General features: G+C 38.1%; 1 protein-coding gene across 2 annotated transcripts in view; it reads left to right on the top strand.

The window, feature by feature from the left end:
• Positions 1 to 13308, top strand: part of camkk1a (calcium/calmodulin-dependent protein kinase kinase 1, alpha a) — a 95219-nt gene that overhangs the window by 72612 nt on the left and 9299 nt on the right. For both annotated transcript variants that reach the window (XM_055199427.2, XM_055199428.2), the window contains exons 9-15: positions 3338 to 3426; positions 5759 to 5958; positions 6433 to 6486; positions 8443 to 8516; positions 9057 to 9144; positions 10390 to 10518; positions 11815 to 11918. In XM_055199427.2, coding sequence (XP_055055402.2) covers positions 3338 to 3426; positions 5759 to 5958; positions 6433 to 6486; positions 8443 to 8516; positions 9057 to 9144; positions 10390 to 10518; positions 11815 to 11918 — 738 coding nt within the window. The remainder of the gene's footprint in view (positions 1 to 3337; positions 3427 to 5758; positions 5959 to 6432; positions 6487 to 8442; positions 8517 to 9056; positions 9145 to 10389; positions 10519 to 11814; positions 11919 to 13308) is intronic.

Below are 13308 nucleotides of genomic sequence, written 5' to 3'. Positions count from 1 at the left end.
GTTAATCTTTTAGCACTGTTTCTATCACTCATTGCTTATTTATTGTGTTTGCTTTGTATCTGTTGTTCTGTTTACTGAAGAAAAATCCCGTTTTAAAGGGCAACAGTTTTTCGGTCTATTTTATGACCTTATTGTTTTTAAAATGATGTGACATTTTACTTTGGTTGAATTCAAGTTTACTGGCCTGGTTTTGTTTTGGAGAGAAATTCAGTATTGTTATCTTTGAGTCCTCATCTTTTAAAGAGCAGATTAGAATTTGCTTTGCATAAACCTGGCTGAATATGTTTGGCCTTTTTGTTCACAGCCCGTGGGTAATGAATGAAATGGCTTTTGAGGACCATGTTTTGTGCTAAGTGGTATTTGTGATTGTTTTTTTATGTAAATCACACACTTCATTCATTTTGAAAGATTACATGCACTGTATGTGCAGGCTTGTAGTTTCCTCTGTCCTTTCACCGGTGTCTCGGCTTTAAAACCACAACATTGAAACATTGCAGACATTATTAAATTGTAATGCTTGTGTACTTCTTCTGTCTCACTGTTTATAACTTCACTCTGTTTTCATGAATCCTTCTGCATTACTAGGACTGGACATTGTGCAGACTTTTGAGACTGACAACTGCATTCAGATGTTTAATTTGTGTACAGAATACACTCACTTCTATGGTGCACAAATATAATGGCAGTTGATAGTATTACCCATAGCATTGTTTTTGCATCTTGTAAGTGTAAACAATACAAAACAACAATAAAGTTGGATTTTGGTTCATTCACACTGCCAATGATTTTTCTGGAATCTTTGTGTACGTTCATCACACACATCTCGTTAAGATCCCATAAAGACACGTGACGTAATGTACACTCACCTAAAGGATTATTAGGAACACCTGTTCAATTTCTCATTAATGCAATTTTCTAATCAACCAATCACATGGCAGTTGCTTCAATGCATTTAGGGTGTGGTCCTGGTCAAGACAATCTCCTGAACTCCAAACTGAATGTCAGAATGGGAAAGAAAGGTGACTTAAGCAATTTTGAGCTTGGCATGGTTGTTGGTGCCAGACAGGCCGGTCTGAGTATTTCACAATCTGCTCAGTTACTGGGATTTTCACACACAACCATTTTTAGGGTTTACAAAGAATGGTGTAACGGCTCGTTACAACCGAGGTATGCGGCAAAGCATTTGTGAAGCCACAACACGCACAAACCTTGAGGCGGATGGGCTACAACAGCAGAAGACCCCACCGGGTACCACTCATCTCCACTACAAATAAGAAAAAGAGGCTACAATTTACACAAACTCACCAAAATTGTTGAAGGCTGAAAAAAGTTGCCTGGTCTGATGAGTCTCGATTTCTGTTGAGACATTTAGATGGTAGAGTCAGAATTTGGCGTAAACAGAATGAGAACATGGATCCATCATGCCTTGTTACCACTGTGCAGGCTGCTGGTGTTGGTGTAATGGTGTGTGGGATGTTTTCTTGGCACACTTTAGGCCCCTTAGTGCCAATTGGGCATCGTTTAAATGCCACGGCCTACCTGAGTATTGTTTCTGACCATGTCCATCCCTTTATGACCACCATGTACCCATCCTCTGATGGCTACTTCCAGCAGGATAATGCACCATGTCACAAAGCTCAAACCATTTTTAAATTGGTTTCTTGATTATGACAAGGAGTTCACTGTACTAAAATGGCCCCCACAGTCACCAGATATCAACCCAATAGAGCATCTTTGGGATGTGGTGGAACAGGAGTTTCATGCCCTGGATGTGCATCCCACAAATCTCCATCAACTGCAAGATGCTATTTTAACAATATAGGGCCTACATTCCTAAAGAATGCTTTCAGCACCTTGCTAAATCAATGCCACATAGAATTAAGGGAGTTCTGAAGGCGAAAGGGGGTCAAACACAGTATTAGTATGGTGTTCCTAATAATCCTTCAGGTGAGTGTATATTGATGCAGTTGGTGAATTTTTTCTGCAGCGTCTTAAGTTTCTTAAAACCATGGACGTGCATATTTTCTGATACTGTCCTGAACTATCGCATGATTTTCTGTTCTATTAGCTCTTTCCCTGCCAGCGTTTTTTTTTTAAGAAGTTGCCAGCCAGAATTTTTTATGAAAAGCTTACTGCCTTCCAGAAAATGTTCTTCTTTAAATATATAAACATACAATATATTAAATGAAAGAACAGACCTTCTGCTTTTTCAAAGCTTGCAAATATGGGTAGGTTTCTTCAAAAATAGCTAATTTTGAGCAAAATGCTAAGATTATTGCATTTTTGTGAACTTTTGATAGAGATCAGATACAGAGCAATGATCAAAACATACAGTTTTTACTGTTTGGCCTTTGGTTAACTTATTGACAAGTTAACTCGTCAATGGCGGGGAAAGAATCAAGCGAACGATTGCTGATAGTGATGAGCTTCTCAACCTCATTTGTCATAAGTGTTGATCTGATTTTAAAACTTCTGTGTCATGATAGGTGAATGATAAATTATGTAAGGAATAATTGATGACGAACCGTTGAATTATAAGAAAATAATGCACACCGAAGGTGGTAATGCGATACGACGCAAAGCGGAGCATTATTTTCAAATAATTCAAAGGGCCGGAGTAAATTATTTATCTTATACCACGGTTACTACAAATATTGCTGTGGTGTCTATTTTTAAGGCATTTGACAGATTAAGTGTGAAGTTTACAGAAAAATAATCAACACCCATTGAACATTTCTCAGCCAATCAGAATAAAGCATTCAACAGTCCCATGGTATAAGCTGTTGCGAGGCATACACGTCCTTATGTCGACCCACCCCTTGCATTTTGTTCATACAGGATGGTTTCGGGAAAAGTTACACTAATGTTACTAGATCCCCTACTGTATATGGGATATATTCCAGGACGTGTTTGCGTTCACACAGATGGTACTTTCGCATTGTTTTTTTGGCAATTACACACTGTGTAAAAGTGTTTATGTTGCTGCTTTTAAATTACACACTCTCTTTGTGTGAGTAACACCTGTAATTTGCTAGTAACACTCCTGTAGAAGAGAGAAACATGTCTCCACCATCAAGGTCTTGCCAACACTGCATTAAAAACTAATTCAATTCTCTCCACATTATGCAGATTGAATGTAACCACACTAACTTAATTTTTCACTATTGAATTTGGTGGTAGAAAGTGGTTGTCATGTTCTTAAATAACCAACTCTGTGTATAAGAAGTGACAGATTTATTTAGCTGTCGCAGTCTGTAATCTTTAATTTACTGTAATTCTTTATCATAAAGTAACATATAATAAAGCTGCATTTCTGTGTCTCTGTGTTATTTACCAGCCCTGTAATGGAGGTCCCCACCGACAGCCCCTTCAGTGAGGAGCAGGCCCGTCATTACTTCAGAGACATCATTCTCGGCATTGAATACTGTGAGTCACTTACTTCTTTATAAAAGCTGTGTTGAAGTTGCTTGGGCCGAGCTGAATTTCATTTTTAGTTCATGGGTTTTAAGGAGACCACCTTGACATGGTTTCATAACAAAGTCTCTGAAGTTAGAAATCCCAGGAGGAAAAATGAAGCAAACTCCTACAGCTGACTGGTTGATATTAATCATCATTTCTGGTGTAAAAATAAAGGCCTCGAAGATCTCAGTCTCGAGGAACATCTCTGTGTTTGTTCTTCTAACATATCCTTTTATGCTAATGAAGCGAGCAGCCATGTCAGCTTGTTTGTGTATTTACTGTTTGCATGGGGTAGATCATCGTTTTTTGATAAAACAAATTTGTGGTATTTCTAAAGCACGTTCTGGTTTACTGTCATTTGTCGGAGGAGTTAGAATATTGTAAATGTAATGAATATTTTCATGCAGCGAAATAAAGATTGCATAATGATGGTTAAATAAGTTGGTCTCTCATTCTAAGCTGAGTTGATTGTTGAGTGTTTGTTCATAGTGCTTTCAGTTCATTTGAATCATTTTAACTTGGCAACGCTCACTGTGGCAACTGTCTGGATGGCAACGGGCCATTTATATGATTTGCTGCAAATCAGTCTGTTTACAATAGACTCCACTCTGTGTGTTGGACGGTATCGTAATTTGTGGTGTGCTCGTGTTTAAAAATGATCCTGGAGCTCAATCTAAACCAGCTAAAGTCGTTTTTTGTGAATTTCTGTTTTTCTACATTAAATCATGTCAAAATAGGTAATATTTAGATATAATAGATGTATATTACCAAGCAAAGCCACATGTCCTATTCATAATGCTCATGTTACAAATTTGTGTATCTTGTATTAGAGCATCTACAATTTGGTGCTGGAGTACAATTGGTGCTCTCTGTGCACTGGATGTTGAACATGACCCTTATGGCAAAGAACTCTCTGAGGATTTGAGAATTAGACTTGTTTTTCTCCACAAAAATGCCCAAAGGGTTAAAGAAGTTCAGTAACAACCTGAAACTGAGTTACAGTACAGTGGCCAGGGTCATACAGAGGTTTTTCAAGACTGTTTCCACTCTGAACAGGACACGCAAAGGGTCGATCAAAGAACTCCTTGTGTGTGCGTCAATAAACTGATGCATGAGTGCTGCCAACATTGATATACATTGATTATCAGCATTGATGAAATAATATATACAAAAACCTGCTTATACATTGAGCATGCGGCGTTGTTCCTTTCAGTGGGTTTTCTTATTCACTAACATGCTTGTCTTGGATGTAGCTCTTGTCTAATCAAATATTACAATAATAATATCTGACTGAAGTCCTGGTCAGGGAAACTTTAATTGGCCACTCGAGATGGGAAAGTGTCTCTTATCCAATCAAATTCAATCATGTTTAAATGGGCCAGGGTGACCTTGAATAAATGTCATGAACCTTGAATAATGTCTGCTAATGAATGTCTTTTGTTGTAGTTGAGTTGGCGTCTCCTGCAGAAAGAAAGATTTTGTGTGATTCACACTTGATTTTGTAGACCTCTTGACTTGCTGTGCTCAACCTTGTAACCCTAAATTAGGTTACCTCATTAGATGTTATATAAAGTATCTTATTAGATGTTTATTAGTGTTCTCAGCAGGGTTTACACCTTCAAAATCCATTTACTTACATTGACCTAGAAGAGCATTTGGACACCTGTCAATATGATGGCTTATAACTGCTCAATTGCACATTTTTTTTTAAAATAAATTTAATCATAGAAGTTGTTACATTTTAATGATACAACTAAGCAATAAGGTACAAGAAGCTGTGCTGTACCCTGGAATAAGTCACAGCTAAAGGCCACTGTGCAACCCCTTCAGTCATGACATATTCACCATACAGCACTAGCCTCGAGTACCTTATTGCTTTTCTGAAACACACAATTCAAATATTATAGTTTTAATTTCACTACAAAATAGTTCAGGATCCGTTGTTTATTTTTGGACCTATAAGAGTACAATGAATTTCAATTTTTGTTTTGATATTTTGTCTCAATCAGTAAGAAGTCAGTGGCTCCAAATGTTTTAAGGTCACTGCATGTACAATATGTATTGTGTTCATATTACATGCTATTATGCTAAGATGACTGATCACAGTGCATCTGACTTCTCAAACGTCCAAAACGTCTTGTCTTGCAAATAAATAAAAAACATTAATTTAAAAATCTGCCAAATCTGTGATAAAATTCTGGAATTTTTCCAAATTCTATGGATTTGTTCTGGGATGTAATCATCTCAATATTATTATGCATAAGCAAAGATGTAACCCTCAACTCTTTATTTTTTTCAGTGCACTACCAGAAGATCGTCCACAGGGACATCAAACCATCAAATTTGTTACTTGGAGATGACGGGCATGTCAAGATTGCTGATTTTGGGGTCAGTAACCAGTTTGAAGGCAGCGACGCCTTACTCTCCAGCACTGCTGGCACTCCTGCTTTCATGGCACCAGAGACGTTGTCAGACAACCGCAAGAGTTTTAGCGGAAAGGTAACTTGTGTCTGTGATTATGTTTTTGCTGCATTTAATAGGGTCTGTGCCGTAGGGTGTGTGAATGTCATGTGCAAATGAGCTGCCATTGGTGGTGAAATAACAGTGATACAGAGAGGCCACCAGAGTCAGTCAGCATCAAGTAAATTAAGGTGTTTTCATTAAAGGCAGAAGTTAATGGCACTGCCTGGTTGTAAAAAAAAATGTTTTTAATTTATACCTGAGTCTCTCACAGCATCATAGCATGTGAACTCTCCTAAAACGTAATCTGTCGCTAAAACATTTAGATTTAGTTAACAGATTTGTCATCAAATATTTATTCCCACCCCAAAACCATGGCATCACATTCATTCAACTGTGATGTGAGAAAGTATTGACATGTTTAACATTGACATGTTCATAATCAGGCAAGCAGTCTACACAGAACTGTCCAGCATAGCAGAAGATCTTGTGTAATTCCTTTTTTTGTTGCAGGCACTAGATGTGTGGGCTATGGGAGTGACCCTCTACTGTTTTTTATATGGCAAGGTAAGCTTCCACTGTACATGTATGTGCACTGCAAGCTTCTACTGTGTGTGTGTGTGTGTGTGTGTGTGTGTGTGTGTGTGTGTGTGTGTGTGTGTATACACTCACCGAAAGGATTATAAGGAACACCTGTTCATTTTCTCATTAATGCAATTATCTAATCAACAAATCACATGGCAGTTGCTTCAATGCATTTAAGGGTGTGGTCCTGGTCAAGACAATCTCCTGACCTCCAAACTGAATGTCAGAATGGGAAAGAAAGGTGATTTAAGCAATTTTGAGCGTGGCATGGTTGTTGGTTCCAGACGGGCCGGTCTGAGTATTTCACAATCTGCTCAGTTACTGGTTAACCATTTCTAGGGTTTACAAAGAATGGTGTGAAAAGGGAAAAACACCCAGTATGCGGCAGTCCTGTGGGCAAAAATGCCTTGTTGATGCTAGAGGTCAGAGGAGAATGGGCCGACTGATTCAAGCTGATAGAAGAGCAACTTTAACTGAAATTACAACCGAGGTATGCAGCAAAGCATTTGTGAAGCCACAACATGCACAACCTTGAGGCATATGGGCTACAACAACAGAAGACCCCACTGAGTACCACTCATCTCCACTACAAATAGGAAAAATAGGCTACAATTTGCACGGGCTCACCAAAATTGGACTGTTGAAGACTGGAAAAATGTTGCATGGTCTGATGAGTCTCGATTTCTGTTGAGACATTCAGATGGGAGAGTCAGAATTTGGCATAAACAGAATGAGAACATGGATCCATCATGCCTTGTTACCACTGTGCAGGCTGGTGTTGGTGGTGTAATGGTGTGAGGGATGTTTTCTTGGCACACTTTAGGCCCCTTAGTGCCTTAGTGGTATACACTGATTAAAAAAATAAACATTAATTGCATTAATCAAAACACTTACTTTGTCATATTAATAACACTGTCATTGCTGCGGTCATCCTTGGGAGGTCATCGCTGAACGTTTTTGACAGCGATCAGCTGTAAAATGTTTTGGTCCTAGCATGACAGAAGCTTAATGCTGTCTTGTGAGAACAAGCAACATCCAGCATTTTTTCTTCGCACGAGTGCCTCTCACGTAATTATTTGATTTTGTTGGCTTACGTTTCTTCCCCACCACAGAAAACCGCCACATGTTTATCAATGTCATCAAAATTACTATTTTGTTTTTGTTTGTTTTTGATCAAGAAGTACAAAGTAGATGAGGAAAACTAGGATTCTATGTGTATTCATAGCGCCGCTTTTGTTGTTTATAATGCGTGGAATGGTGTGCTGTGATTGGTTAAGGGGATTCATTGCATTCTGCAGAGAAGGAGGAGTGGCGTTTGTCGCGGTTTGGAAAAAAGAGAGAAAAAATGATAGAATTACACGGCGGACATTGGTTTTGCGTAAAATAAAGAATTGGCTTTTTAATACTGACCTGATATAATACTGATTTTGGCGGTAACTAATTTTTTTTAATAGCGTTTATTGCGTTTTGGAACTCTTCATATACTATATATATGTACTGTATGGTAATTTTTTGAAATTCAGATTTATGCATCATTGATGTATGGTTTTAGGAGAGGACAATATTTGGCCAAAATACATTTATTTTGAAATCTGAGGGTGTAAAAAAAATCGAAATATTGAGAAAGCTGCCTTAAAATTTAGTCCTTAGCAATTTTTTTAGATATTTACGGTAGGAAATTTACAAAATATTTTGTGAAATGATATTTACTTAATATCCTAATGATTTATGCATCAATTGGTCCCCACAACGTGATAATTATCAGGTACACACACAAACACAAACACACACACACACACACACACACACACACACACACACACACACACACACACACACACACACATATATAAAAACAACGGATTGATGAGTACATTCAACAGCATTATTTTTGAACACTAATCTTTCTCTCCTCTGTTTTTCTTCCCTGTCCTTCAGTGTCCATTTATTGATGAGTACATACTGGCACTTCACAATAAGATCAAGAGCAAGTCAGTGGAGTTTCCCGAGATGTAAGTCCCCCTACAGTAACTGTGTCCTGCAGGAGAGAGATAACAAAGCCAGAAAATGTCAGAGAGCTGCGAGTTTACGCTGTTGTTTGATGAATGGTGTTTGTCTGTGTAGGATTTTTTGGTATGCTTGTGTATGCTGTGCAGATCTGTTTGAATGAGAGTATTTAAAGTGTGAAGTGTGAATAGCCAGCACCAGTACTGCCAGAATGGACACTCCTATTTTAATTCCATTAAAGCCTTTTGCTGAGTTAAGTACAGTGAAACCCTAGCCTAACCTCACTTGTTTCATAATACTGCACTTTTAAAGTAATCTCTCATTTCTCTTCATTGAAGCTGTATGATACAGTAGAATCAGTTATTATTTTTTGTCTGTTAAAAGCACTGGAATGATTATTTCATATATCTCTGACTGTTTATGATATATGTTTATCTCACACATTCATTAGTTCAGTGCAGTTTTTCAGCCCCCGTGATGTTTACAGAAACTGTGATTGATGTTTTGGCTTTACTGCTTCAGCATGTGTTTCTGTGATTTCTTAGGCCGGCTGTAAGCGAGGGGCTGAAGAATCTGATCGTACGAATGCTGGACAAAAACCCAGACACCAGGATCACCATTCCTGAGATCAAAGTAAGACTTCATTAGACGCAGAGGAGCATTTTCTGAGAATGGTGAAAAATCACCTTAAAGGCAGGGTATCTCATTTGATCCAGAAACATTTTTAGTTATGCTGGTTTATGCATTTAAACATTAACAAAAATACATTAAACACACAACTTTTATTTTCACCTTAAAGCGACACCATGTAATTTTTCAACCTTCATAATAAATTTTTAAGACCCTTGTGATAGTACATCGACTTTAAATAGGTTGAATGACATGTCTACCATAGCCTGACGGGGTCTGTATCGCTTTTACTCGTACTTTAAAACTTAAGGTTTCTGGTAGTAACCAGAGCACAAAAAAACTACAAAATTCGACTGCTTTACGGCATACATCACTTCCTCCACACAATTTTTTTTACGTGAATTTTGCTGGAGTCTACTTAAGGAATGTAGAGAGCAACTTCTTTTATGTGACTCTGTGGCACTGTGTTAGTGTCACTGACTTATGATATGGGCGACCCGGGTTCGATTCCCTTTTAAGGCAATTTTTTATATAAACTCACGATCTTGATTCATACATAAATGCGATCTTCTTTATAAATGACGGCGATTATCTTGCATATAGTTCCCTGTATTCAGATGCTGCATTCACGTGTTCATGTTTTTACCTTTTTTTTAATGTCTGTATTTACATTACAATCCAGGATGCTATAGCAGTCAAACTTGCTCAAACTCACATATATTGCACTATACGCATTTCTTTGATTTCTCTGCAAGATGTTCTCATTATCGTGGTCAGACTCACAATGTTAGCGTTGTTTCTATCAAAGATGTTGTTGTTTTTTGGCACGATGTGTCAGATATAAGCTTCTGAAGAATCTACAAGTGTTTGGACAGAAACACATCAGCTAATTCCCAAAGAAAATGATTTTGGTTCAGTTCTGGAAACTTCCATCTGTTGTGTCAGCGTGACAGCGCGTGTGAATAATTAGCACACACGCTCTCGGCCATCAGAGACTCCGGTCTGCATGTCATTACCCAGAAAATCTTCCATTAAGCGGCGGTCCCCAGAGCGCACGTTAATCAGAGCTGCGTGCCCTACATTAACTCCATCTACTCCATACTAACCTGATGTTTTTAGGACAAACATTACATTGCTTTAATTGTGTCCTGTTTGGATTGATTGATAGAGGAAATGATGAATGATTAAGGGTTGGTGTGTGCATTTATATATGTGTGTTATTTTATATCCATTTGTTTCCATTTACAGGTGGACCCCTGGGTAACTCAGAATGGTGCAGATAAATTGCCTTTAGAAGAAGAGCACTGCACCGTGGTGGAAGTCACTGAAGAAGAGGTGCAGAACTCTGTGAAGTTTGTTCCCAGCCTGTCTGCTGTGGTGAGTATGTATATTTAAGTACAGCTTAAAAGTCGTGCCATCTTTAGATTTGTTGTTTTTGCAATAGTTTAGAGAACATATATAATTATTCCTCTTTATTAGAATACAACCAGAAAATATAGGAAACTTGTATGTAGTATTAAAAACAAATAGTTAAATTATAAGATAAAGTGTTAAGTGTTTACTGTGACCTCCCCTTAGTTTTGAGCAATAGCAGCAACCTGGCGGCTTTTTACTGTGCGTTCACCCCAGACGTGGAAAAGGCGGCAAAAATGCGCTAGTTGCAGTGTACGTGATGGATTGTATTCTAATATTAATTGTCTAAGATACGAGGGTGCTAGGCCATTTATTGTTGTATGCGATATTTGACTGGTAGCCAGTGTAAAGATTCCAGAATTGGGCTTATGTGGTAAACACCCTTGCAACAGCGTTTTGAACTAGCTGAAACTTGTTTACCTGATTTGCATAGCATCCCCAGAGTTACGAGTTACAATAGTCTATTCTAGAGGTCATTAAAGTGTGAATAAGCTTCTCTGCATCTGATGCAGACAGCATATGGCGTATTTTTTTAGATATTTCTAAGATGGAAGAATGCTGTGCGGCAGATGTTGGAGAGATGACTATCGAAGGATAAATTGCTGTTGAACACCACATCTAAGTTCTTAACCATGGAAGGTGGCACCACAGTGCAGCCATCTATGTGCAGCTTGTAATCTGACATATTTTGTTTTAAGCGATTCGGTTCAATAATAAGTATCTCTGTCTTATTGGAGTTTAGCATAAGGAAGTTATGTGCCATCCAGTCACTTATATCGCTAATACAGTATGTTAGTTTACAGAACTGTTGTGTCTTGCTAGGATGAGAGGAGATGTAAAGCTGGGTATCATCCACATTGCAGTGAAAACTTATGTTATGTTTCCTGATGATGCCTTCTAGAGGTATATATAACGAGAACAGGATAGGACCTAAAACTGATCCCTGCGGTACGCCGTATTTAACCAGGGAGTGATATGAGATAATTCTAATTCAATGACTTTAGTCTCCTCAAAAGAGTTCAAGATGTGCTTAGGGCCAAGGAACGTCACACTAAATACTAAAGTCTTTTTGTTCTGAAATTCGTGTTTTGTACATATCTCATGGATTTTCTGTTTGTAAATATGGATGATCATTAAAAATTTGCCAAAACAATGAAGATGCTGGTGGCCTTAGACTTTTGCACAATACCGTATGCGTACATAGAAAATGATTTCTATGCATTAAAATATGCCTATCCTTTCCTTTATGCTATATTGTAGATATTGGTCAAAGCTATGTTAAGGAAGCGTTCCTTTGGGAATCCCTTTGAGTGTCCAAGCAGGAGAGAAGAGAGATCCATGTCTGCACCGGGCAGTCTGCTCATGTAAGTGGCCTATTGCACTTTTTATCTGAGCCTGTTTCTCTGTCCGCCGCCCATACCCCAAAACAAACTGTAAATCCACAATATTGCCATACATATCCGAATGACCCTTCATTTCCTTACGGGGGCTTTTACGAGGCTGAAATCTATTAAACATCACATCTCTTTGGTTTTTCACTCTCACATTCAAGGTCACAGTATGATTTTCCAACGTCATGTCTATTTGTTTGAACAGGAAGGTGTGCTAATAGTCCCCCATTACTTGGAAACTGCCAACATACGTTTCCATAGTAGCATGATTCAGTCAGTTTTTCCTCTTGCAGTACGAGTGCAGGCATTGAAAGCTTTGGTACAATTTCTGTCTAGAACTTTCTCCTCCGCAGCGCCCTGAAGAGAAGAGGCTGACTCCAACTCACTTATCAATCATTTAGATTTCATTTTCAATCATTTATATGGTCTTTTCTAGATGAGATGAGATTTGAGAGAAATATGTGTTTAGACAGCATTGCCTTTTAGTGTATATTTTATTGTATTCTATGTATTTAGTAGACAACTTAAGTGAAAATCAACTTAAGTGCGTTCAAGTTATACTTAATTTAATACTTAATACTTAATTTATACATCAATATATGTGCAGTAGGGGTGTGACGTGACACTCCACGAGACATTATATATATATATATATATATATAAATGGAAAAATATTTTTTAATATATTTTTCAGATATTGTCAAATATTAGTAGCCTGACGTTGTCATACTCAATTCTAGTCAGAATTTGAGTCTGATACCGCTCCATTGAGCTATAATTATGAGGCGTGTCTCAACCGAAAAATGCCTCTGCACTCAATTGGATAGACCTACGACCAATCAGAGCAACGGAGTGTGTGACGTACGTTACGTCTTTTGCAGCCTGACCGAACTGCTAGTTATTTTGCTACAATGATACTAACATTGTGATTATACTAAGTCTGAGTTAGCAACGTACATCAACACCTACTATGTTTACAACATTTCATTTATATCACAAGATTAAGTATTTACTAAGTCATACAGTAAGACTATCTCTTACCATTAGGTGAACTTCATCTACGACGATACCCATTACGTTGGCTTGAAAATATTGGAGCCTAACATGTCCCTCCACTTATTCAGCAACCACGATTCCGGGCTTCCGAAAAGAAGCTGGCAACAACCGCTAATTATATCCATCTCGTCATGCACGCCGAGTTGCATCGCCTTGATACCAGTTTCAGTTGCGACCAACTTTTGCCGAATCCCGTAGGAAGGACGGCAAAAACATCAACAAATGCCTGCTCGCGTTTCTCTGTTCCTCTTTTAAATCAATGCTCTGTCGATATCTTTTAGAACAGACTCAATGTCAGAATCCACAC

The sequence above is a fragment of the Misgurnus anguillicaudatus genome, chromosome 22, assembly GCF_027580225.2.
Source record: "Misgurnus anguillicaudatus chromosome 22, ASM2758022v2, whole genome shotgun sequence".
NCBI lineage: Eukaryota > Metazoa > Chordata > Actinopteri > Cypriniformes > Cobitidae > Misgurnus > Misgurnus anguillicaudatus.
The sequence above is the reverse complement of the archived record's forward strand: the minus strand, read 5'-3'. Positions and strand labels throughout refer to the sequence as shown.